This window comes from Pseudophryne corroboree, chromosome 1 (assembly GCF_028390025.1).
Source record: "Pseudophryne corroboree isolate aPseCor3 chromosome 1, aPseCor3.hap2, whole genome shotgun sequence".
Lineage (NCBI taxonomy): Eukaryota > Metazoa > Chordata > Amphibia > Anura > Myobatrachidae > Pseudophryne > Pseudophryne corroboree.
In genome coordinates, this window is record NC_086444.1 from 708,885,286 (window position 1) to 708,913,127 (window position 27,842).

At 48.2% G+C, this 27,842-nt stretch overlaps 1 protein-coding gene across 1 annotated transcript in view; it reads right to left on the minus strand.

Annotated features, from left to right (window-relative positions):
• The window catches only part of SH3GL1 (SH3 domain containing GRB2 like 1, endophilin A2), a 209,527-nt gene that overhangs the window by 133,815 nt on the left and 47,870 nt on the right, over positions 1 to 27,842 (minus strand). Inside the window, exon 2 of the mRNA XM_063914897.1 lies at positions 17,774 to 17,842. Within this exon, the coding sequence (XP_063770967.1) occupies positions 17,774 to 17,842 (69 nt within the window). The remainder of the gene's footprint in view (positions 1 to 17,773; positions 17,843 to 27,842) is intronic.

A 27,842-nucleotide genomic window follows, 5' to 3' on the forward strand; every position in this document is an offset into this window, starting at 1 on the left:
CCGTACCTGTGGAAACTAGGTCCGAGAGACCGTCCCCAAACAATTCCTCACCCTTATAAAGGTAAAACCTCCATGTGCTTTTTTGAGTCGGCATCACCTGTCCATTGCCGAGTCCACAGGACTCTTCTGGCAGAAATCGACATTGCATTTATTCTAGAGCCCAGTAGGCTAATGTCTCTCTGGGCATCTCTCATATATAGGACAGCGTCTTTTATATGCCCCAGGGTCAGTAATATAGTATCCTTGTCCAAGGTATCAAGTTCCTCAGATAAAGTATCTGTCCATGCTGCTACAGCACTACACATCCAGGCCAACGCAATTGCCGGCCTTAGTAGGGTACCTGAATGTGTATAAACGGACTTCAGGATACCTTCCTGCTTTCTATCCGCAGGATCTTTTAGGGTGGCCGTATCCTGTGACGGCAGGGCTACCTTCTTAGATAAGCGTGTCAAAGCTTTGTCTACCCTAGGGGAGGATTCCCAGCGTAACCTGTCCGTTGGTGGGAAAGGATACGCCATAAGCAACCGTTTGGAAATCTGCATTTTTCTATCTGGAGATTCCCAAGCTTTTTCACATAAAACTCATTTAACTCATGTGAAGGGGGAAAGGTCACCTCTTGCCTTTTTTCCCCAAACATATAAACCCTCTTGTCAGGGACTGGGTTTTCCTCTGAGATGTGCAATACATCCTTCATTGCTATAATCATGTAGCGGATGGCTTTAGCCATTTTAGGCTGTAACTTTGCATCATCCCCATCGACACTGGAGTCAGAATCAGTGTCGATATCTGTGTCAACAATTTGGGATAGTGGGCGCTTCTGAGACCCTGACGGCCTCTGCGCTGTAGGATCAGGCATGGGTTGAGACCATGACTGTCCCAAGGCTTCAGCTTTATCCAAACTTTTATGCAAGGAATTAACATTATCATTTAAAACCTTCCACATATCCATCCAATCGGGCGTCGGCGGCGATCCCACATTCATTTGTACCTGCTCTGCTTCAACATAGCCTTCTTCGTCAAACATGCCGACACAAGCGTACCGACACACCACACACACAGGGGATGCTCTATTTGAGGACAGAACCCCCACAAGGCCTTTTGGAGAGACAGAGAGAGTATGCCAGCACACACCCAAGCGCTATATGACCCAGGAATTACACAGTAACTTAGTGTTTACCCAGTAGCTGCTGTATATACTGATTTTGCGCTAAATTTATGTGCCCCCCCTCTCTTTTTACCCTCTTTCAACTGTGAATCTGCAAGGGAGAGCCTGGGGAGCTTCCTCTCAGCGGAGCTGTGGAGAGAAAATGGCGCTGGTGAGTGCTGAGGAAGAAGCCCCGCCCCCTCAGCGGCGGGCTTCTGTCCCGCGATTGTGTGTAAAATAATGGCAGGGGCTCATGCATATATACAGTGCCCAACTGTATATATGCCCACTTTGCCAAGAGGTCTCTAATTGCTGCCCAGGGCGCCGACCCCCCCCCCCCCCCCTGCACCCTACAGTGACCGGAGTTTGTGGGTTTAATGTGGGAGCAATGGCGCACAGCTGCAGTGCTGTGCACTACCTCATATGAAGACTGGAGTCATCTGCAACCGTTTTTGAAGTCTTCTTGCTTCTCACGCCGGCTTCTGGCTCTGCGAGGGGGACGGCGGCGCGGCTCTGGGATCGGACGACCAAGGGTGCGTTCCTGTGTTCGATCCCTCTGGAGCTAATGGTGTCCAGTAGCCTAAGAAGCAAGACCTATCCACAGTGAGTAGGGCTGCTTCTCTCCCCTCAGTCCCACGTAGCAGAGAGTCTGTTGCCAGCAGATCTCTCTGGAAATAAAAAAATCCTAACAAAATACTTTCTATTTAGCAGGCTCAGGAGAGCTCACTAAGGTGCACCCAGCTCGTCCGGGCACAGATTCAAACTGGAGGAGGGACATAGAGGGAGGAGCCAGTGCACACCAGTATTCCTAATTCTTTCTTAAAGTGCCCTGTCTCCTGCGGAGCCCGTCTATTCCCCATGGTCCTTACGGAGTCCCCAGCATCCACTAGGACGTTAGAGAAAATAAGAGTACCATTTCTTAGGAATCTTAAATTTCTTACTGGGTGTGACCCATGCCTCTTGCATTATTTCAGTCAGCTAATCTGAATTTGGATATTCAGCTTTAAACCGTTTTTGGACGTTTAAACACAGAAGCCTTAGATTTTAAACACAGGCTCTACTGCCTGCTCTAAAAACAAAATGGATTTAACTGCATGAATTAACTCTGGTATATCTACTGAGATAAGATATTCCTCATCTCGATGCAGATTCAGAATGGGAGGAACCAGCTTCATCATGTGAAGTGTCCTCCGATTCTGAAACGTGTAGATTGTGAAGATGTTGCTCCATGTCTATGTGATTTCAAATCCTTAGGCCTGTCAGCCTGTATTTGCTGAAAGGAAGCAGAAGTCTGAACTAAATCCTGAACTGGATGTGACATAATCCAGGGAGAAAGTTGCATGGAGGGTTAAATGAGTACCCCATACCTGGTAACGTAGCTGTCGCCATTCACTCAGCTAAATTGGATAACGTCTGTGCAAAAGATAACCAAGGAGGTTACTGTGTCTGAACAGGTGCCTGGTTTAAAGCTGGTTTATTAAGAAGGCTTTTATGGAAATCATAACAATTTGCACATAACCCATTTTGTACCACGTCTTGAGAGGTTAACCCTGCTTTGCAGGACAAGCAAGATGTTAATGTAGGTGCTGCCTCTTCACCCTTGCCTTTCTTGGACACAGCAACAATTTAAATCACACACACGGTGTTAACACCACATCAATGTGCCAGTCCTCACTGTATATGATTTTTAAAGGTGAAGTACAATAAGATACTACCCTGCTTTGCACAGACATTGAGTGCATAAATCAATAGAGATAAAGAGAAAGCAAAACGGACAAGAAACAAGATTTAAAGTCAGCAGTCACACTAGCAATCAGTCACATAAAATGCATTAGTATACATTTGCAAAAGGAGCACAATTTCAACTACACAATGCATGTAAGTAGGTAGGAAACCATTACTACATTACCTTATACCAAAGGAACTAGCGTACTCAGACGCATAGCAAATAATACAGCAGTAAATGTTCAAACGCTCATTTGCATCAGGCACTTTTTTCAACTACTCAATATCGCTAGGGTAGTATTGTGCTGTATCACCTGCGTCAGGAGAGCGGGATACAGGGAGACTTAAACCCTGCTCCGTATTCAACCACGCCGCTAACAGACGGCTGAGAGAAACAGACGCACCAGTGAACACAGCCGCACAGCGATTTAGGCTGAAGTGTAATGTGTAAGCGTCTCAGACGGTAGCAGGAATATCAGTTTATTATTATTATTATCATCCTTCTTTATATGGTGGGATACTCTGAGGAAACTGGTCATGAACTGGGGGGAGGGGTGACATGGGGAATGTCTTACCCCCCACTGCTGAGAGCAATCCCAGGGATCGCCGCCTCTACTATTCCCAAGAACCTATAATCCCTGAGGCCTAGCGCTGGTGCACCGGAGGTGGCAGCTGCATCAGCGATTGTCCGGTAGTCTCCACCCGAGACAGTAAGGCTGCATTATATCCATCTTAAACTGCTAACCGGAAAAAGATGCCTTACCTTATGCCCATTCCCTGGCTGCAGCCTGGGATCATCGGTATGGACTAGCTAGAACATCCAGCTAGCGACCGCCGAAATAGCAGTGTTTACACAGAGGTAACCGTTTACGCGACCCGGCGGAGAGTTGTTGGAGTAGCTCTCTTTTATGCGTTTAAAGAGAGTGCTCAAAAAAAGATCAGGAAAAAAAAAAATGACTACATAAAATAAAAAAAGCTTGTTGCTGCATAAAAAACAGAAACAAAAAACTGCCACATCGTTCATAATGATCCGGCTCCTGCCGCACCAAACAAAAAACTGAATTCCCTGAACCGGGAGGCAGGGTTATAGGGAGGCTGGACTGTTGCATCCTGGGAGGTCCAAAGCTTTAATAGTTTGATGCCCGTTCCTCTGACGCCACCTATCACCCAAAGTAGATCCTGTGGACCCTGAAGGAGAAAGTACAGCTGAGCATGGTCTCTTGAGTTCCTATCATCAGAATATCTAGATATGGCCAATCTGCAATTACTTGCTTTCTGATAGCAACAATCAAGACTACTGGGAGATGATGAATGGTAGACAAGTAGTGGACATGGTGCTCTGGACAAAAGAATCAGACAAATCGCAGGGAAGAGACGGTGCAATAGCGTATAACTAATACGCTAATGCAGCAGGAGGCGTCAGATGTAATAGAGGTGTCCTACTTCTGTGATCCAATGCTGTGGATGAGAATGCAGTCACCTCCCTGCCTCCAAATGATCTCTGCCTATGAATCAGACTAAGGCTGAAGTGGGCTCTACAAGCAAGAGTGCAGAACGGATCCTGTGCATTTAGTTACCCCACCATTGGATTTGTATGTAAACCAATTCGGTCAGAAATTCTATTTATGTACCAGAAAGTTTTGAGGTAGACCAGTTGTCCCAATCAAATTATTGATTTATAGCTATTTTTATTACTTTCTTTTGCCTCTCCAACTGTGTGATGGAGAGTTTCAGAGAGTCTCAAAGCCAAAACCTCTACCCCCACATTAATTACGAGAGATGTTAGGTACTGATAATAGTCCTTTATCAGCAGCTCTCTTTAAACAAGTGGGGGTGTAAAGGGGTGGTCTTCAGTATGCCGACTGACGGGATCCCGGCGCACAGTATACCGGCGCCGGGATCCCGACAGCCGGCATACCGACACTTATTCTCCCTCGTGGGGGTCCACGAAACCCCTGAAGGGAGAATAAAATAGCGTGGCACGCTTAGCGTGCCAACGTGCCCGTAGCGTGGCCAGCGCAGCGAGCCCACAAGGGGCTCATTTGTGCTCGCCACACTGTCGGTAAGCCGTCGGTCTGGCTCCCGGCGCCGGTATGCTGGTCGCCGGCATACCGTAGTGAACCCGTGTAAAGGATCAGAAGCTGTTTCAGGTACCTTCAACCCAGTTATGTAGGACTGTGAAGATCAGAGGAGACCTAGTGCTCTCATTATATGCAGTGAAAAACACACACACATTATATTTATATATACAGTGGGGCAAAAAAGTATTTGGACAGCCACCGATGTGCAAGTTGACACACTTAAAAAGATGAGAGAGGTCTGTAATTTCCATCATAGGTATACTTCCACTGTGAGAGACAGAATCTGAAGAAAAAACACACAACTAGGAAATCACATTGTATGATTTTTAAACAATTTGTATATTCTTGCGGAAAATAAACATTTCGACAATCAAATAGTTGAACTCAATACTTTGGTTGGCAATTACAGAGGTCAAACGTTTCCTGTAGTTCTTGACCAGGTTTGCCCACACTGTAGCAGGTATTTTGACCCACTCTTCCATGCAGACCTTCTCTAGATCTGTCATGTTTTGGGGCTGTAGCCGGGCAACACGGACTATCAACTCCCTCCACAGATTATCTATTGGGTTGAGGTCTGGAGACTGGCTAGGCCACTCCAGGACCAGTGTTCGCAAATACGCGTATTTTACTCAGTTCTGTGGTCCGGAGACTCACTTTTCTAAAGTGTGGGTCCCCGGGGACGCGCTCCGCTGAAGCTGGTTGTCTTGTTTAAGCTTCCTGTAATAGAGGACAGAAGCGGAGCCTTACCAGTCCTCTTGCGGTGGCTGTTTCCCCCCCACCTCGATCACCTGCTGCAGCTTCACGGGGGCCGGACAGAGAGTGAGGACGGCTCTGCAGCGCTGCACACTGTGCTGCGGGGGGAGGTGAACGCCGGTGACCGCGGACTGTAAGTGCTGTGACACTGAGTAAAGGTTAGCTGGACTTGCAGTGGGAAGGCAGATGGGGGCTGCATGTCGCCGGCAAACAGGTGTTAAACACCACAAAAATGCTGCATGGGGTTGAGGCGAGGCGAGAGGGTGACAGTGCTGCTGGTCTGTGCAGCATACAGGACACTTGGTACAACCACTGGATTTGAGTCATGCTGCCTGTAATTTACGTTGCTGAGTGATCAACTTCAGTGACACTCACTGTGCTGGCTGTCTTTGTTGGTTACTGCTGGTTACTGTAAAGACAGCCAGCACAGTGAGTTCCTATTATAGCGGCACCATAAACCCATTACATACCAGGTCCCGATGGTATTCACCCAAGGGTTCTAATGGAGCTTCATTCTGAACTTGCTAAGCCGCTATTTTTGATGTTTAAGGATTCAGTAATATCAGGTATGGTTCCCAAAGACTGGCGTATAGCGGAAGTAGTGCCTATATTCAAAAAGGGAAGTAAAGCTAAACCAGGTAATTATAGACCAGTTAGTCTTACATCTATAGTGGGGAAAGTATTGGAAGGTATTCTAAGAGATAGTATTCAGAAGTTCCTTGAAGTCAATAAGGTCATTAAAAGGAATCAACATGGGTTTATGAAGGACAGATCCTGTCAAACCAACTTACTTGGCTTTTATGAAACAGTAAGCCCAAATCTAGATCAGGGTAAAGAGGTGGATGTAATCTTTTTAGATTTTGCCAAAGCGTTCGATACTGTACCACACATGAGACTTATCTACAAGCTACAAGAATCAGGGCTAGGAAGCACAATATGCACTTGGGTCAAAAACTGGTTAGATAATAGGGAGCAGCGCGTTGTGGTTAATGGATCTTTTTCAACTTGGACTGAAGTGCTAAGTGGTGTGCCGCAAGGCTAAGTATTAGGACCGCTATTGTTCAATATTTTCATTAACGACCTAACAGAAGGTCTAGATAGCATGGTGTCAATTTTTGCAGTTGATACCAAATTGTGTAAAGTTATAAATGCGGAGGGGGATGCTGAGTCGCTTCAGAATGACTTAGTTAAATTAGAAGCTTGGGCAGCGAAATGGAGAATGCGCTTCAATACAGACAAGTGTAAGGTAATGCACTGTGGTAACAAGAACAAAAATAACACCTACCTACTAAATGGGGTAAAATTAGGGGATTCTGTACTGGAAAAGGACTTAGGTGTCCTCATAGATAGCAAACTAAGCAGTAGTACCCAAAGTAGGACTGCAACAAAGAAGGCTAATAAGATATTAGCATGCATAAAACGGGGAATTGATGCTAGGGACGAGAGTATTATACTCCCGTTATATAAATCACTTGTGAGGCCACACCTTGAATACTGTGTACAATTCTGGGCACCTTACTACAAAAAAAGGATATCCTGGAGCTAGAAAAGGTTCAAAGGCGGGCGACCAAACTAATTAAGGGTATGGAGACGCTGAAATACGAGGAAAGGCTTGCATGACTAGGCATGTTTACACTGGAAAAGAGGAGATTAAGAGGGGGCATGATCAACATTTACAAATACACTGCTCAAAAAAATAAAGGGAACACTAAAATAACACATCCTAGATTTGTATGAATGAAATATTCTTATTAAATACTTTGTTCTTTACATAGTTGAATGTGCGGACAACAAAATCACACAAAAATTATCAATAGAAATCAAATTTATTAACCCATGGAGGTCTGGATTTGGAATCACCCTCAAAACTAAAGTGGAAAAACACACTACAGGCTGATCCAACTTTGATGTAATGTCCTTAAAACAAGTCAAAATGAGGCTCAGTAGTGTGTGTGGCCTCCACGTGCCTGTATGACCTCCCTACAACCCACACAAGTGGCTCAGGTAGTGCAGCTCATCCAGGATGGCACATCAATGCGAGCTGTGGCAAGAAGGTTTGCTGTGTCTGTCAGCGTAGTATCCAGAGCATGGAGGCGCTACCAGGAGACAGGCCAGTACATCAGGAGACGTGGAGGAGGTCGTAGGAGGGCAACAACCCAGCAGCAGGACCGCTACCTCCGCCTTTGTGCAAGGAGGAACAGGAGGAGCACTGCCAGAGCCCTGCAAAATGACCTCCAGCAAGCTACAAATGTGCATGCGTCTACTCAAACGATCAGAAACAGACTCCATGAGGGTGGTAGGAGGGCCCGACGTCCACAGGTGGGGGTTGTGCTTACAGCCCAGCACCGTGCAGGACGTTTGGCATTTGCCAGAGAACACCAAGATTGGCAAATTCGCCACTGGCGCCCTGTGCTCTTCACAGATGAAAGCAGGTTCTCACTGAGCACATGTGATAGACGTGACAGAGTCTGGAGATGCCAAGGAGAACGTTCTGCTGCCTGCAACATCCTCCAGCATGACCAGTTTGGCAGTGGGTCAGTAATGGTATGGGGTGGCATTTCTTTGGGGGGCCGCACAGCCCTCCATGTGCTCGCCAGAGGTAGCCTGACTGCCATTAGGTACCGAGATGAGATCCTCAGACCCCTTGTGAGACCATATGCTGGTGCGGTTGGCCCTGGGTTCCTCCTAATGCAAGACAATGCTAGACCTCATGTGGCTGGAGTGTGTCAGCAGTTCCTGCAAGACGAAGGCATTGATGCTATGGACTGGCCCGCCCGTTCCCCAGACCTGAATCCGATTGAGCACATCTGGGACATCATGTCTCGCTCCATCCACCAACGCCACGTTGCACCACAGACTGTCCAGGAGTTGGCGGATGCTTTAGTCCAGGTCTGGGAGGAGATCCCTCAGGAGACCATCCGCCACCTCATCAGTAGCATGCACAGGCATTGTAGGGAGGTCATACAGGCACGTGGAGACCACACACACTACTGTGCCTCATTTTGACTTGTTTTAAGGACATTACATCAAAGTTGGATCAGCCTGTAGTGTGTTTTTCCACTTTAATTTTGAGGGCGACTCCAACTCCAGACCTCCATGGGTTAATAAATTTGATTTCCATTGATAATTTTTGTGTGATTTTGTTGTCAGCACATTCAACTATGTAAAGAACAAAGTATTTAATAATAAGAATTTACTCACCGGTAATTCTATTTCTCTTAGTCCGTAGTGGATGCTGGGTACTCCGTAAGGACCATGGGGAATAGACGGGCTCCGCAGGAGACTGGGCACTCTTAAAAGAAAGATTAGGTACTATATCTGGTGTGCACTGGCTCCTCCCTCTATGCCCCTCCTCCAGACCTCAGTTGGGGAAACTGTGCCCGGAAGAGCGGACATTACTAGGAAAGGATTTGGAATCCAGGGTAAGACTCATACCAGCCACACCCAGAGCCGTCTTAACAGCAGTGTAGGCCCCTGGGCACAGCAATGCACTGGGCCCCCTACCCATCTTCCAGCAGTAGGGGTGGGGGTGCTATCAGTGGCAGCTTTGATGTCCCGCGGGCGGTAGGGGGCGTTCTATCTTCCGCTCAGCATGTAGGACCTGGAGCAGTCATTTCTGCTAATTACTCCTTTACTGCACAGATGGAACTAAACTGTAGAAGGGGGCATTGGGCTGAATGAAGAAGCCCTTGTACATGACTTCCAGGGTGGTAGGGGGTGTTTAATACATAGGGGAGGGGTGGATAGTGGAGTGGGCTTAATATTTATAATTTTCCAGTGGGAGGGCAGCTTGCTTGACTGCAGATATCTCAAGTTCCTGAAAATATATTTCTTAGCTTTGAATGGGATAAAAAAAAACTAGAGAGTCCCACCTTTCAGAAGGTTCTGGGTACTTTGGGATCAGAGTTCAGGAGCCAGAGCAATTCACCAACGAAAATATAAAACTGCATACCAGGAGTGTGGATCTGGAGCAGGGACCAGCTGCTTGGAGGCTGATATCTCTGGTTCTGGGCATAGTAGAGACAAGCTGCCAGTGTCCACCAAAAGGGGAGAGTCACAGCTTTTGGTTTATATCTTCAGAAATATTCTAAGTCAGACAGAACCCGAGATATCAGGCTGGGAAGAGCAATTAACAGGCTTGGATGGGGACCACTGCTTTCAAGTCGGATAATCTCCGGTTCCCCAGGGCCGATTTTCAAAAAAGAGGGGACCCTCAGCTATCTGCTGAGGGCCCTTATACTCCTGGGGCCCTTGGGCAAGAGCCCATTGAGCCCATACGAAAAGACGGCCCTGGCCACACCAATCACACCGTACAACTTGTGATAACTATACCCAGTTAACAGTATGAACAACAACTGAGCCTCATTCAACAGATGGCTCATAACAATAACCCTATAGTTAAGCAATAACTATATACATGTATTGCAGAAAGTCCGCACTTGGGACGGGCTCCCAGCATCCACTACGGACTACGAGAAATAGAATTACCGGTGAGTAAATTCTTATTTTCTCTGACGTCCTAGTGGATGCTGGGTACTCCGTAAGGACCATGGGGATTATACCAAAGCTCCCAAACGGGCGGGAGAGTGCGGATGACTCTGCAGCACCGAATGAGCAAACTCAAGGTCCTCCTCAGCCAGGGTATCAAACTTGTAGAATTTCGCAAAAGTGTTTGATCCCGACCAAGTAGCAGCTCGGCAAAGTTGTAAAGCCGAGACCCCTCGGGCAGCCGCCCAAGAAGAGCCCACCTTCCTCGTGGAATGGGCTTTTACTGATTTAGGATGCGGCAGTCCAGCCGCAGAATGTGCAAGTTGAATCGTGCTACAGATCCAGCGAGCAATAGTCTGCTTTGAAGCAGGAGCACCCAGCTTGTTGGGTGCATGCAGGATAAACAGCGAGTCAGTTTTTCTGACTCTAGCCGTCCTGGAAACATAGATTTTCAGGGCCCGGACTACGTCCAGCAACTTGGAATCCTTCAAGTCCTGAGTAACCGCAGGCACCACAATAGGTTGGTTCAAATGAAACGCTGATACCACCTTTGGGAGAAATTGGGGACGAGTCCTCAATTCTGCCCTGTCCATATGGAAAATCAGATATGGGCTTTTACAGGACAAAGCCGCCAATTCTGACACACGCCTAGCTGAGGCCAAGGCCAACAGCATGACTACCTTCCACGTGAGATACTTCAACTCCACGGTCTGAAGTGGCTCAAACCAATGTGATTTTAGGAAATCCAACACAACGTTGAGATCCCAAGGTGCCACTGGAGGTACAAAAGGGGGTTGAACATGCAGCACTCCCTTAACAAACGTCTGAACTTCAGGCAGTGAAGCCAGTTCTTTTTGAAAGAAAATAGACAGGGCCGAAATCTGGACTTTAATGGATCCCAATTTTAGGCCCAGTCACTCCTGACTGTAGGAAGTGCAGAAATCGACCCAGCTGAAATTCCTCTGTTGGGGCCTTCCTGGCCTCACACCAAGCAACATATTTTCGCCATATGCGGTGATAATGTTTTGCTGTCACATCCTTCCTAGCTTTTATCAGCGTAGGAATGACTTCATCTGGAATGCCCTTTTCCATTAGGATCCGGCGTTCAACCGCCATGCCGTCAAACGCAGCCGCAGTAAGTCTTGGAACAGACAGGGCCCCTGCTGTAGCAGGTCCTGTCGGAGCGGCAGAGGCCAAGGGTCCTCTGAGATCATTTCTTGTAGTTCCGGGTACCAAGTTCTTCTTGGCCAATCCGGAACGATGAGTATAGTTCTTACTCCTCTCTTTCTTATTATCCTCAGTACCTTTGGTATGAGAGGAAGAGGAGGGAACACATAAACCGACTGGTACATCCACGGTGTCACTAGAGCGTCCACAGCTATCGCCTGAGGGTCCCTTGACCTGGCGCAATATCTTTTTAGCTTTTTGTTGAGGCGGGACGCCATCATGTCCACCTGTGGCCTTTCCCAACGATTTACAATCAGCTTGAAGACTTCTGGATGAAGTCCCCACTCTCCCGGGTGGAGGTCGTGCCTGCTGAGGAAGTCTGCTTCCCAGTTGTCCACTCCCGGAATGAACACCGCTGACAGTGCTAGCACGTGATTCTCCGCCCATCGAAGAATCCTTGTGGCTTCTGCCATCGCCATCCTGCTTCTTGTGCCGCCCTGTCGGTTTACATGGGCGACCGCCGTGATGTTGTCTGACTGAATCAGCACCGGTTGGTTTTGAAGCAGGGGTTCCGCTTGACTCAGGGCGTTGTATATGGCCCTTAGTTCCAGAATATTTATGTGTAGGGAAGTCTCCTGACTCGACCACTGTCCTTGGAAGTTTCTTCCCCGAGTGACTGCCCCCCAACCTTGGAGGCTTGCATCCGTGGTCACCAGGACCCAGTCCTGAATGCCGAATCTGCGGCCCTCGAGAAGATGAGCACTCTGCAGCCACCACAGCAGAGACACCTTGGCCCTCGGGGACAGGGTGATCAACCGATGCATCTGAAGATGCGATCCGGACCACTTGTCTAACAGATCCCACTGAAAGATCCTTGCACGGAACCTGCCGAAGGGAATTGCTTCGTAAGAAGCTACCATCTTTCCCAGGACTCGCGTGCAGTGATGCACCGACACCTGTTTTGGTTTCAGGAGGTCCCTGACCAGAGATGACAATTCCTGGGCCTTCTCCTCCGGGAGAAACACCTTCTTCTGTTCTGTGTCCAGAATCATGCCCAAGAACAGCAGACGCATCGTAGGAATCAGCTGCGACTTTGGGATATTCAGAATCCAGCCGTGCTGTTGTAGCACTTCCCGAGATAGTGCTACTCCGACTAACAACTGCTCCTTGGACCTTGCCTTTATAAGGAGATCGTCCAAGTACGGGATAATTATAACTCCCTTCTTTCGAAGGAGTATCATCATTTCGGCCATTACCTTGGTAAATACCCTCGGTGCCGTGGACAGACCAAACGGCAACGTCTGGAATTGGTAATGACAGTCCTGTACCACAAACCTGAGGTACTCCTGGTGAGGTGGGTAAATGGGGACATGTAGGTAAGCATCCTTGATATCCAGTGACACCATGTAATCCCCCTCTTCCAGGCTTGCAATAACCGCCCTGAGCGATTCCATTTTGAACTTGAACTTCCTTATATAAGTGTTCAAGGCTTTCAAATTTAGAATGGGTCTCACCGAACCGTCTGGTTTCGGTACCACAAACATTGTGGAATAGTAACCCCGTCCCTGTTGAAGGAGGGGAACTTTGATTATCACCTGCTCAAGGTACAGCTTGTGAATTGCCTCCAGTACTACCTCCCTTTCCTTGGGAGCAGCTGGAAAGGCTGATTTGAGGTAACGGCGAGGGGGAGACGCCTCGTACTCCAGCTTGTATCCCTGAGATACCACTTGCAGAACCCAGAGATCCACCTGTGAGCGAACCCACTGGTCGCTGAAGTTCCGGAGACGCGCCTCCACCGCACCTGTGGAGCCCCAGCGTCATGCGGTGGACTTAGTGGAAGCAGGGGAGGATTTTTGTTCCTGGGAACTGGCTGTCTGGTGCAGCTTTTTCCCTCTACCCCTGCCTCTGGGCAGAAAGGACGCGCCTCTAACCCGCTTGCCTTTCTGAGGCCGAAAGGACTGTACTTGATAATACGGTGCTCTCTTAGGCTGTGAGGGAACCTGAGGTAAAAAAGTCGACTTCCCAGCTGTTGCTGTGGATACGAGGTACGAGAGACCGTCCCCAAACAATTCCTCACCCTTATAAGGCAAAACCTCCATGTGCCTTTTAGAATCAGTATCACCTGTCCACTGCCGAGTCCATAATACTCTCCTGGCAGAAATGGACATTGCATTAATTCTAGATGCCAGCCGGCAAATGTCCCTCTGTGCATCCCTCATATATAAGACGACGTCTTTAATATGCTCTATGGTTAGGAAAATAGTATCCCTGTCAAGGGAATCAATGTTATCTGACAGGGTATCAGACCAAGCAGCTGCAGCACTACACATCCATGCTGAAGCAATTGCAGGTCTCAGTATAGTACCTGAGTGTGTATACACAGACTTCAGGATATCCTCCTGCTTTCTATCTGCAGGCTCCTTTAAGGCGGCCGTATCCTGAGACGGCAGTGCCACCTTTTTTGATAAGCGTGTGAGCGCCTTGTCCACCCTAGGTAATGTTTCCCAACGTAACCTGTCCGTTGGCGGGAAAGGGTACGCCATTAGTAACCTCTTTGAAATCACTAATTTCTTATCTCAGGAACACCACTCTTCTTCACACAATTCATTTAACTCATCAGATGGGGGAAAAGTCACTGGCTGCTTTTTCTCCCCAAACATAATACCCTTTTTAGTGGTAACCGGGTTAATGTCAGAAATGTGCAACACATTTTTCATTGCCGTAATTATGCATCGGATGGCCCTTGTGGACTGTACATTTGTCTCATCCTCGTCTACACTGGAGTCAGACTCCGTGTCGACATCTGTGTCTGCCATCTGAGGTAGCGGGCGTTTTTGAGCCCCTGATGGCCTCTGAGACGCCTGGGCAGGTGTGGGCTGAGATGCCGGCTGTCCCAAAGCTGTTACATCATCGAACCTTTTATGCAAGGAGTTGCCACTGTCTGTTAATACCTTCCACATATCCATCCACTCTGGTGTCGGCCCCGCACTTATCGGCTCTTGCTCCGCCTCCACGTAAGCGTTCTCATCAAACATGTCGACACAGCCGTACCGACACACAGCACACACACAGGGAATGCTGTGACTGAGGACAGGACCCCACAAAGTCCTTTGGGGAGACAGAGAGAGAGTATGCCAGCACACACCAGAGTGCTATATAACAAAGGGATTTACACTAACACAAAGTGAATTTTCCCCCAATAGCTGCTTATATCACCTTTTGCGCCTAAATTTATGTGCCCCCCCTCTCTTTTTTACCCTTCTTGTAGTGTATACTGCAGGGGAGAGCCTGGGGAGCGTCCTTCCAGCGGAGCTGTGAAGAGAAAATGGCGCCGGTGTGCTGAGGGAGATAGCCCCGCCCCCTCCGTGGCGGGCTTCTCCTGCTTTTTTAATAATGTTAATGGCGGGGGATTAGGCACATATACAGTTAATAACTGTATTATGTGCACATTTGCCAAAAGGTATACTTATTGCAACAGGGCGCCCTCCCCCAGCGCCCTGCACCCACCAGTGACCGGAGCGTGTGGTGTACTGTGGGAGCAATGGCGCACAGCTGCAGTGCTGTGCGCTACCTTATTGAAGACCGGAGTATTCAGCCGCCGATTTTCTCCTGGTTCTTCCGTCTTCTGGCTCTGCAAGGGGGACGGCGGCGCGGCTCCGGGAACGGACGATCGAGGTCGGGCCCTGTGTTCGATCCCTCTGGAGCTAATGGTGTCCAGTAGCCTTAGAAGCACAAGCTAGCTGCAAGCAGGTAGGTTTGCTTCTCTCCCCTCAGTCCCTCGTAGCAGTGAGTCTGTTGCCAGCAGATCTCACTGAAAATAAAAAACCTAACAAATACTTTCTTTTCTAGTAAGCTCAGGAGAGCCCACTAGGTGCATCCAGCTCTGGCCGGGCACAGATTCTAACTGAGGTCTGGAGGAGGGGCATAGAGGGAGGAGCCAGTGCACACCAGATATAGTACCTAATCTTTCTTTTAAGAGTGCCCAGTCTCCTGCGGAGCCCGTCTATTCCCCATGGTCCTTACGGAGTACCCAGCATCCACTAGGACGTCAGAGAAAAGAATATTTCATTCACTCAGATCTAGGATGTGTTATTTTAGTGTTCCCTTTATTTTTTTTGAGCAGTGTATATAAGGGGACAATATACAGATCTTGCGCAGGACCTGTTTTTGGTTAGATCAACACAGAGAACTCGAGGACACTCGCTCAGGTTAGAGGAGAGGAGATTCCACACAATACGGCGTAAAGGCTTTTTTACGGTAAGGACGATACGTGTTTGGAATTCCCTGCCTGAGGGAGTTGTAATGGCCAACTCAGTCAACACCTTTAAGAATGGGTTAGATAAATTCCTAATGGATAAGGATATCCAGGGTTACGGGGCATAGTCACGCACTATGGTTATTATAAAAAAAGAGGGGTTAATGGGAACGGCAGTCAGCAACTTCAGTCAAAATTTTATACAAAATAATCGTGCATAGGAGACCACAAACAGGTTGAACACGATGGACAATTGTCTTTTTTCAACCTTAGATACTATGTTACTATATAAAATGTATTATTTAATAATGTTGTCCTGTTTTTTAATCATAATTGTTAAGTGCTCTACCTGGCGCAATGTGCATAATGTGCTCGCCTGGCGCAATGTGTATAACGTGCTCTACCTGGTGCAATGTGTATAACGTGCTCTCCTTGGCTCAGTGTGTATAGAAGGTTCTACCTGGTGCAAGGTGTATAAGCGGCACTACAATGTGGGGTAATGTGAATTGGTACTATTATGTGATCACACGCCTTCCCCACGAAGCCACGCCCCTAAAAAAATGAAGGCGCGCAATGTCACAGTTTTAGGCGTGGGTGGGGGAGCACCAATTATCTTTCTGCCACAAGAGCACCAAAATGTCTAGTTACATCTATAGTGCGGGGTGTCCTGTATGCTACACAGCCCAGCAACATCGTCACCCCATCATCCCCCTTGCACGACTTTTTTAGTGTCAAAATCAAGTTTGTGTTTTTAGATTTGAATCACTAATAAGACTAAATTAAAACCTTCATTCCGATGGTACCCAAAAAATGACAGGTAGGACCCCAATTTTTAAAAGTGAGGGGTCCCTGGGACCCACTTTTTTTTTGGTCTCAGCGCGATCACTGAGGACCTTGAAATGCTTGTTACGGAGCCACTCCTTAGTTGCTCGGGTGGTGTGTTTGGGGTTATTGTCATGCTGGAAGACCCAGCCACGTTCCATCTTCAATGCTCTTACTGAGGGAAGAAGGGTTTTGACCAAAATCTCACGATACATGGCCCCATTCATTCTCTCCTTAATATAGATCAATCGTCCTGTCCCCTTTGCAGAAAAGCAGCCCCAAAGAATGATGTTTCCATCCCCATGCTTCACAGTGAGTATGGTGTTCTTGGTATGCCATTCATCATTCTTCTCCCTCCAAACACAGCGAGTGGAGTTTATGCCAAAAAGTTTGATTTTGCTCTCATCTGACCACATTACATTCTCCCGATCCTCCAGATGGTCACTGGCGAACTTTAGACGGGCCTGGACATGTGATGGCTTAAGCAGGGGGACCTTTCGGGCGCAGCAGGATTTCAATCCATGACGACGTAGTGTGTTACTAATGATAACCTTTGTGACTGTGGTCCCAGCTCTCTTGAGGTCATTGACCAGGTCCCCCCGTGTAGTTCTGGGCTGATTCCTCACCGATCTCAAGATCATTGATACTCCATGAGGTGAGATCTTGCATGGCACCCCAGGTCAAGGGAGATTGTCAGTGATCTTGTATTTCTTCCATTTTTTTTTTATAAATTGCTCCAACAGTTGATCTCTTCTCACCAAGCTGCTTGCCTTTTGTCGAGTAGCTCATTCCAGCCTTGTGCAGCTCTACAATTTTGTCCCTGGTGTCCTTAGACAGCTCTCTGGTCTTGGCCATGGTGGCGAGGTAGCAGTCTGACTGTTTGAGGGTGTGGACAGGTGTCTTTTATACAGATAACCAGTTCAAACAGGTGCCATTAATACAGGTAACGAGTGGAGAATAGTAGAGCTTCTTAAAGAAGTAGTAACAGGTCTGTGAGAGCCAGAAATCTTGCTGCTTGGTAGGTGTCCAAATATTTATTTTCCAGAAGAATATACAAGTAAATTGTTTAAAAATCATACAATGTGATTTCCTGGTTTTTTTTTTCAGATACTGTCTCTCACAGTTGAAGTGTACCTATGATGGAAATTACAGACCTCATCTTTTTAAGTGGGTCAACTTGCACAATCGGTGGCTGTCCAAATACTTTTTTGCGTGTGTGTGTGTGTGTGTGTGTGTGTGTGTGTGTGTGTGTGTGTGTGTGTGTGTGTGTGTGTGTGTGTGTGTGTAAATATATTATATATTTATTTTATTTTTTTAGGTTTTATTTTTTTTCCTTACCTTTTCCATATCTTTAAAATCATCGTCTAATTTTGTCCCTTCTGCTCCTCCAACCTTTTCACTCACAAGCTGAAAGAAGATATAAAACATGTTTGTGTTCAAGAGCTTTTCCTAAAGCACATGCTTATATTATCTTTATTTTATAGGGCAACACAGCAATATACTCAATGATGGACATAGGACATTACAAAACACCAAGGTCTTCAGAGTAATTCAAGGCGAAAGAACTAGACTCATCTGTACTCTTAAATAAAAGGATTTTAATTACCTACCGGTAAATACTTTTCTCGTAGTCCGTAGAGGATACTGGGGTTCTATTTAGTACCATGGGGTATAGACGGGTCCACTAGGAGCCATGGGCACTTTAAGAATTTAATCGGGTGGGCTGGCTCCTCCCACTATGCCCCTCCTACCAGACTCAGTCTAGGAAACTGTGCCCGAGGAGACGGACATACTTTGAGAGAAAGATAGATAAAGATAGTGGTGAGATTCCGAACTAGCACACACAAACCAGAGAAAGCCAAGCTAACCAAACTTTAAACAGGAGCAGCAACAGCTGAACCAACAATACTTAACCAAGTAACAGTGCAGTAAGAACGAAGCACTGGGCGGGTGCCCAGTATCCTCTACGGATTACGAGAAAAGAATTTACTGGTAGGTAATTAAAATCCTATTTTCTCTTACGTCCTAGAGGATACTGGGGTTCCATTTAGTACCAAAGCGATGTACCAAAGCTCCCAAACCGGGTGGGACAGTGCTGAGTTTCCTGCAGAACTGATTGGTATCTGAGGACCTTCAGTTTGATCAAAGTATCAAACTTGTAGAACTTCGCAAACGTGTTCGAATCTGGGTGGTCATTCCGAGTTGATCGCTCGTTATTTTTTTTTCCGCAACGGAGCGATTAGTCGCTAATGCGCATGCGCAATGTCCGCAGTACGACTGCGCCAAGTAAATTTGCTATTAAGTTAGGTATTTTACTCACGGCATTACGAGGTTTTTTCTTCGTTCTGGTGATCGTAATGTGATTGACAGGAAGTGGGTGTTTCTGGGCGGAAACTGGACGTTTTATGGGAGTGTGTGAAAAAACGCTGCCGTTTCTGAGAAAAACGCGGGAGTGGCTGGAGAAACGGGGGAGTGTCTGGACGAACACTGGGTGTGTTTGTGACGTCAAACCAAGAACGAAACTGACTGAACTGATCGCAGTGGCAGAGTAAGTCTCGAGCTACTCAGAAACTGCAAAGAAATTTCTAATCGCAATTTAGAGAATCTTTCGTTCGCAATTTTGCTAAGCTAAGATTCACTCCCAGTAGGCGGCGGCTTAGCGTGTGCAATGCTGCTAAAAGCAGCTTGCGAGCGAACAACTCGGAATGAGGACCCTGACCAAGTCGCTGCTCAGCAGAGCTGTAAAGCAGAGACACCCCGGGCAACCGCTCCAGGAAGAACCCACCAACCTAGTAGAGTGGGCCTGTACAGATTTCGGAACCGGCAAACCTGCCATGGAATAAGTATGCTGGATAGTGAACCCGATCCAGCGTACAATCGTCTGCTTTGAAGCAGGACACACAATTTTATTGGGATCATACAGAACGAACAGCGAATTGGATTTCCTGTGACGAGCTGTTCTCTTTACATACACCTTCAAAACCCTCACAACATCCAAAGTCTTTGAAGTAGCAGAGGTGTCTGTAACAGCCGGAACCACAATATGTTGGTTAATGTGAAACGCGGACACCACCTTAGGAAGAAATTGCTGACGAGTTCTCAGTTCAGCTCTGTCCTCATGAAAAATTAAGTAGGGACTCTTAGAAAACGGCCCTAGCTCCAACACACATCTTGCTGAAGCCAAGGCCAACAGTGTGACGGTCTTCCACGTAAGGTACTTTACGTCAACCTCCTGTAACGGTTCAAACCAGTCCGATTGGAGGAACTGTAGCACCAAATTGAGATCCCAAGGTGCCGTGGGAGGCAAAAAACGAGGTAGGATGCGCAGAACACCTTTCAAAAAGTTCTGGACCCCAGGGAGAGAAGCCAATTGTTTTTGAAAGAAAATGGACAAGGCCGAAATCTGGACTTTTATGGAGCCCAGATGTACGCCCATATCCACACCTGCATGCAGAAAAAGCAGGAAACGTCCCAAGTGAAATTCAACAGTAGAATAACGAGATTTATGGTAAGAACTTACAGTTATTAAATCTCTTTCTGCGAGGTACACTGGGCTCCACAAGGATTAACATCAGGGTGTAGAGTAGGATCTTGATCCGAGACACCAACAGGCTCAAAGCTTTAGACTGTTCCCAAGATGCACAGCACTACCTCCTCTATAACTCCGCCTCCATGCCAGTGAGCTCAGTTTCGTTAACCAGCCCAATGCCGTAGCAGGTACCAGAGACGACAACTGCTCGTAGCCAATTACACCACACACCTCCGGAGAGGGTGTCAGCGGCTATGCCAATACCAACCCAAAAAAGCTAAGTGCGTCAGGGTGGGCGCCTTGTGGAGCCCAGTGTACCTTGCCGAAAGATTTAACAACGGTAAGTTCTTACCATAAATCTCGTTTTCTGCTGCGGGGTACACTGGGCTCCACAAGGATTAACATTGGGGATGTCCTAAAGAAGTTCCTTATGGGAGGGGACGCACTGTAGCGGGCACAAGAACCCAGCGTCCAAAGGAAGCATCCTGGGAAGCGGCAGTATCAAAGGCATAGAACCTAATAAACGTGTTCCTCGAGGACCACGTAGCCGCCTTGCACAATTGTTCAAGGGTCGCACCACGGTGGGCCGCCCAAGAAGGTCCAACCGACCGAGTAGAATGGGCTTTGATGGTAGCAGGAACCGGACAACCAGCCTGTAAATAAGCATTTGCAATCACCATTCTAATCCATCTGGCCAATGTCTGCTTAGAAACAGTCCAGCCACGTTTGTGAAAAGCAAACCACACAAAAAGAGAATTGGATTTCCTAATGGAGGAAGTTCTCTTGTCCGTACCACATCCAAAGACCGCTCTTTGGAAGACAACTCAGGAGAATTAAAGGCCGGAACCACAATCTCCTGGTTAAGGTGGAAGGAAGACACCACCTTGGGTAAATAAACTGGGCGTGTCCGAAGAACCGCCCGGTCACGGTGAAAAATCAAATAGGGGGACTTATAGGATAAGGCACCCAAGTCCGAGACCATTCTAGCTGAAGCAATAGCCAGCAAAAACAACACCTTAAGGGAAAGCCACTTAAGGTCAGCAGAGATAAGAGGCCTCAAACGGAGGCTCTTGTAAGGCCTCCAAAACCTACAAATCCCAAGGGGCCACAAGTGGCACATAAGGAGGCTGAATCCGCAACACACCCTGAGTGAAGGTATGGACATCAGGCAGGGTAGCAATCTTTCTCTGAAACCAAACCGACAAGGCCAAGATGTGCACCTTGAGGGAGGCCAGACGCCGGCCTAAGTACAGGCTTTGTTGTAGAAAGGACAATAGTTTGGCCGAACTAAACTTGAAAACGTCATGATTGTGAGACGCACACCAAGTAAGCATTCCAGACCCTATGGTATATCCGAGCAGAAGCCGGCTTACGGGCCTTCAACATAGTTTGAACGGCCGCCTCAGAAAAACCCTTGTCCCTCAGGACGGAAGCCTCAAGAGCTATGCCGTCAAAGCCAGACCGGCCAAATCCTGAAAAACACACGGGCCCTGAACGAGGAGGTCTGGTCGTTGTGGAAGTAGAAGGGAATAATCCAACGAGAGGCCCTGTAGATTGGAGAACCAGTGCCGTCTGGGCCACGCTGGAGCGACTAGAAGTAGGTTTCCTCCTTCTTGCTTGAACTTCCGTATTACTCTGGGCAGGATTGACACCGGAGGGAACACATACGGCAGCCGAAAGTTCCACGGGATTGACCGAACATCCACGAACGCTGTTTGAGGATTCCTTGTCCTTACTCCAAACCTTGTGATTGTGTCGAGCGCCATCAGGTCAACATCTGGGAGGCCACACTTGTCCATGAGAAGTTGAAACACCTCCGTATGTAGGCTCCATTCTCCGGCATGCATGTCCTGACGACTGAGATAGTCCGCCTCCCAGTTCAGAACACCCGGAATGAACACGGACGATATGGCTGGCAGATGGCGTTCTGCCCACTGAAGAATCTTTGATACTTCCCTCATTGCCATGCGGCTTCGAGTGGCGCCCTGATGATTGATGTACGCCACCGTGGTGGTGGTGTTGTCCGAATGTACTTGAACAGGCCTGTTCTGTATCAGATGCTGGGCCATTGTCAATGCATTAAACACTGACGCAGTTCCAGAATGTTTATCGGGAGTAGAGACTCCTCCTCAGTCCACCGACCCTGGAGAGAGTGTTGTTCCAACACCGCGCCCCAACCTCTCAGACAAGCGTCCGTCGTCAGCAGGACCCAGTTGGATATCCAGAAGGGACGACCCCTGCTCAATCGTTGGTACTGAAGCCACCAGCACAGTGACAGGAGGACATCCGGAGACAAGGAGATCATGTGAGATTTCATCCGGTGAGGCAGGCCGTTGCACTTGGACAGAATCAACTTCTGCAGAGGGCGAGAATGGAATTGAGCATACTCAACCATGTCGAAAAGCAGACACCATGAGACCTAGCGCTTGCATCGCCGAATGAATCGACACTTGCGGACGGGATAGGAAGCATCCGATCTTGTCCTGAAGCTTCAGGACTTTCTCCTGAGTCAGGAACAACTGCTGGTTATGGGTGTCCAATAACGCTCCCAGGTGTACCATGCTCCGAGCCGGAACCAGGGAGGATTTCTTCCATTTGATCAGCCATCCGTGGGCTTTCATGCACTGGATTGTCAAATCGAGATGACACAGGAGAAGTTCTGGGGAACTCGCCAGGATCAACAAATCGTCTAGGTATGGTAGTATCCTGACCCCTTGATGGCGTGGCGTAGCCATCATGACCGCCATAACTTTGGTGAAAACTCGCAAAAATGTTGTCAAACCAAAGGGTAACACCCGAAATAGGTAATGAAGGTTGCCCACTGCAAACCGCAGGTACTGCGGTAGGCATCCTGTATGTCCAGGGAGACCATATAGTCCCCAGGCTCCATGGCCAGAACAATAGAGTGCAGTGTTTCCATACGGAACTTAGAAATTCACACATGCTTGTTCAAGGACTTCAGATTGAGAATGGGCCGCGAGGCCCGTTCGGTTTCGGGACTAGAAACAGCGGTGAATAGAACCCCTTGCCCCTCTGAGTCAGAGGCACCTGTACCACCACTCCTGTGGACAGGAGGGAATGTACCACCGAGCGCAACGTGTTTGCTTTTGCCGGATTCAGAGGCACATCAGTTAGGAAAAATCGATGAGGACGACGATTCTTGAAGGGTATGGCGTAACATCAAGCAACGACTTCCATCACCCAGGTATCCGAAGTGGTCTTCAACCATTCCTGGGTAAAACCTAGAAGTCGGCCCCCCACCCTGGATTCCCCCAGAGGGAGGCCCGCCCCATCATGCAGCCGGCTCATCAGTTTTTGAAGCTGGCTGACGGGCGGTCCAAGCACACTTCGGTCTGGGCTTGGCAGGCCTGGAAGCATGGGCTTGCTTTGGGTACGCCTGACCCTTTGCTTTACCTGGAGTACGAAAGGGCAGAGGGAAAATAAGAATTTACTTACCGATAATTCTATTTCTCGTAGTCCGTAGTGGATGCTGGGGACTCCGTCAGGACCATGGGGATAGCGGCTCCGCAGGAGACAGGGCACAAAAGTAAAGGCTTTAGGATCAGGTGGTGTGCACTGGCTCCTCCCCCCATGACCCTCCTCCAAGCCTCAGTTAGGATACTGTGCCCGGACGAGCGTACACAATAAGGAAGGATTTTGAATCCCGGGTAAGACTCATACCAGCCACACCAATCACACTGTACAACCTGTGATCTGAACCCAGTTAACAGCATGATAACAGCGGAGCATCTGAAAAGATGGCTCACAACAATAATAACCCGATTTTTGTAACAATAACTATGTACAAGTATTGCAGACAATCCGCACTTGGGATGGGCGCCCAGCATCCACTACGGACTACGAGAAATAGAATTATCGGTAAGTAAATTCTTATTTTCTCTGACGTCCTAAGTGGATGCTGGGGACTCCGTCAGGACCATGGGGATTATACCAAAGCTCCCAAACGGGCGGGAGAGTGCGGATGACTCTGCAGCACCGAATGGGCAAACACCAGGTCCTCCTCAGCCAGGGTGTGCCCCTGACCAAGTAGCAGCTCGGCAAAGTTGTAAAGCCGAGACCCCTCGGGCAGCCGCCCAAGATGAGCCCACCTTCCTTGTGGAATGGGCATTTACATATTTTGGCTGTGGCAGGCCTGCCACAGAATGTGCAAGCTGAATTGTACTACACATCCAACTAGCAATCGTCTGCTTAGAAGCAAGAGCACCCAGTTTTTTGGGTGCCTACAGGATAACAGCAAGTCAGTTTTCCTGACTCCAGCCGTCCTGGAACCTATATTTTCAGGGCCCTGACAACATCCAGCAACTTGGAGTCCTCCAAGTCCCTAGTAGCCGCAGGTACCACAATAAGCTGGTGCAGGTGAAACGCTGACACCACCTTAGGGAGAAACTGGGGACGAGTCTGCAGCTCTGCCCTGTCCGAATGGACAATCAGATATGGGCTTTGTGAGACAAAGCCGCCAATTCTGACACTCGCCTGGCCGAGGCCAGGGCCAACAGCATGGTCACTTTCCATGTGAGATATTTCAAATCCACAGATTTGAGCGGTTTAAACCAATGTGATTTGAGGAATCCCAGAACTACGTTGAGATCCCACAGTGCCACTGGAGGCACAAAAGGGGGTTGTATATGCAGTACTCCCTTGACAAACTTCTGGACTTCAGGAACTGAAGCCAATCTTTTCTGGAAGAAAATTGACAGGGCCGAAATTTGAACCCTAATGGACCCCAATTTGAGGCCCATAGACACTCCTGTTTGCAGGAAATGCAGGAATCGACAGAGTTGAAATTTCTTCGTGGGCCTTCCTGGCCTCACACCACGCAACATATTTTCGCCACATGTGGTGATAATGTTGTGCGGTCACCTCCTTCCTGGCTTTGACCAGGGTAGGAATGACCTCTTCCGGAATGCCTTTTTCCCTTAGGATCCGGCGTTCCACCGCCATGCCGTCAAACGCAGCCGCGGTAAGTCTTGGAACAGACATGGTACTTGCTGAAGCAAGTCCCTTCTTAGCGGCAGAGGCCATGAGTCCTCTGTGAGCATTTCTTGAAGTTCCGGGTACCAAGTCCTTCTTGGCCAATCCGGAGCCACGAGTATATTTCTTACTTCTCTACGTCTTATAATTCTCAGTACCTTGGGTATGAGAAGCAGAGGAGGGAACACATACACCGACTGGTACACCCACGGTGTTACCAGAACGTCCACAGCTATTGCCTGAGGGTCTCTTGACCTGGCGCAATACCTGTCCAGTTTTTTGTTCAGGCGGGACGCCATCATGTCCACCTTTGGTCTTTCCCAACGGTTCACAATCATGTGGAAGACTTCCCGATGAAGTCCCCACTCTCCCGGGTGGAGGTCGTGCCTGCTGAGGAAGTCTGCTTCCCAGTTGTCCACTCCCGGAATGAACACTGCTGACAGTGTTATCACATGATTTTCCGCCCAGCGAAGAATCCTTGCAGTTTCTGCCATTGCCCTCCTGCTTCTTGTGCCGCCCTGTCTGTTTACGTGGGCGACTGCCGTGATGTTGTCCCACTGGATCAATACCGGCTGACCTTGAAGCAGAGGTCTTGCTAAGCTTAGAGCATTGTAAATTGCCCTTAGCTCCAGTATATTTATGTGGAGAGAAGTCTCCAGACTATATCACACTCCCTGGAAATTTTTTCCCTGTGTGACTGCTCCCCAGCCTCTCAGGCTGGCATCCGTGGTCACCAGGACCCAGTCCTGAATGCCGAATCTGCGGCCCTTTAATAGATGAGCACTCTGCAGCCACCGCAGAAGAAACACCCTTGTCCTTGGAGACAGGGTTATCCGCTGATGCATCTGAAGATGTGATCCGGACCATTTTTCCAGCAGATCCCACTGAAAAGTTCTTGCGTGAAATCTGCCGAATGGAATCGCTTCGTAAGAAGCCACCATTTTTCCCAGGACCCTTGTGCAATGATGCACTGACACTTTTCCTGGTTTTAGGTGGTTCCTGACTAGCTCGGATAACTCCCTGGCTTTCTTCTCCGGGAGAAACACCCTTTTCTGGACTGTGTCCAGAATCATCCCTAGGAACAGCAGACGTGTCGTCGGAAACAGCTGCGATTTTGGAATATTTAGAATCCACCCGTGCTGTCGTAGAACTACTTGAGATAGTGCTACTCCGACCTCCAACTGTTCTCTGGACCTTGCCCCTATCAGGAGATCGTCCATTTTCTTTGAAGAAGAATCATCATTTCGGTCATTACCTTGGTAAAGACCCGGGGTGCCGTGGACAATCCAAACGGCAGCGTCTGAAACTGATAGTGACAGTTCTGTACCACGAACCTGAGGTACCCATGGTGAGAAGGGCAAATTGGGACATGGAGGTAAGCATCCCTGATGTCCAGGGACACCATATAGTCCCCTTCTTCCTGGTTCGCTATCACTGCTCTGAGTGACTCCATCTTGATTTGAACCTTTGTATGTAAGTGTTCAAATATTTCAGATTTAGAATAGGTCTCACCGAGCCGTCTGGCTTCAGTACCACAATATAGTGTGGAATAATACCCCTTTCCTTGTTGTAGGAGGGGTACTTTGATTATCACCTGCTGGGAATACAGCTTGTGAATTGTTTCCAATATTGCCTCCCTGTCGGAGGGAGACGTTGGTAAAGCAGACTTCAGGAACCTGCGAGGGGGAGACGTCTCGAATTTCCAATCTGTACCCCTGGGATACTACTTGTAGGCTCCAGGGGTCCACTTGCGAGTGAGCCCACTGCGTGCTGAAACTCTTGAGACGACCCCCCACCGCATCTGAGTCCGCTTGTACGGCCCCAGCGTCATGTTGAGGACTTGGTAGAAGCGGTGGAGGGCTTCTGTTCCTGGGAATGGGCTGCCTGCTGCAGTCTTCTTCCATTTCCTCTATCCCTGGGCAGATATGACTGGCCTTTTGCCTACTTGTCCTTATGGGGACGAAAGGACTGAGGCTGAAAAGACGGTGTCTTTTTCTGCTGAGATGTGACTTGGGGTAAAAAAGGTGGATTTTCCAGCTGTTGCCGTGGCCACCAGGACCGATGGACCGACCCCAAATAACTCCTCCCCTTTATACGGCAATACTTCCATGTGCCGTTTGGAATTTGCATCACCTGACCACTGTCGTGTCCATAAACATCTTCTGGCAGATATGGACATCGCACTTACTCTTGATGCCAGAGTGCAAATATCCCTCTGTGCATCTCGCATATATAGAAATGCATCCTTTAAATGCTCTATAGTCAATAAAATACTGTCCCTGTCAAGGGTATCAATATTTTCAGTCAGGGAATCCGACCAAGCCACCCCAGCGCTGCACATCCAGGCTGAGGCGATCGCTGGTCGCAGTATAACACCAGTATGTGTGTATATACTTTTTAGGATATTTTCCAGCCTCCTATAAGCTGGCTCCTTGAGGGCGGCCGTATCTGGAGACGGTAACGCCACTTGTGATAAGCGTGTGAGCGCCTTCATTTAATTTATCTGATTCAGGAAAAACTACAGGTAGTTTTTTCACACCCCACATAATACCTTTTTTGTGGTACTTGTAGTATCAGAAATATGTAACACCTCCTTCATTGCCCTTAACATGTAACGTGTGGCCCTAAAGGAAAATACGTTTGTTTCTTCACCGTCGACACTGGAGTCAGTGTCCGTGTCTGTGTCGACCGACTGAGGTAAATGGGCGTTTTAAAGCCCCTGACGGTGTTTGAGACGCCTGGACAGGTACTAATTTGTTTGCCGGCCGTCTCATGTCGTCAACCGACCTTGCAGCGTGTTGACATTATCACGTAATTCCCTAAATAAGCCATCCATTCCGGTGTCGACTCCCTAGAGAGTGACATCACCATTACAGGCAATTGCTC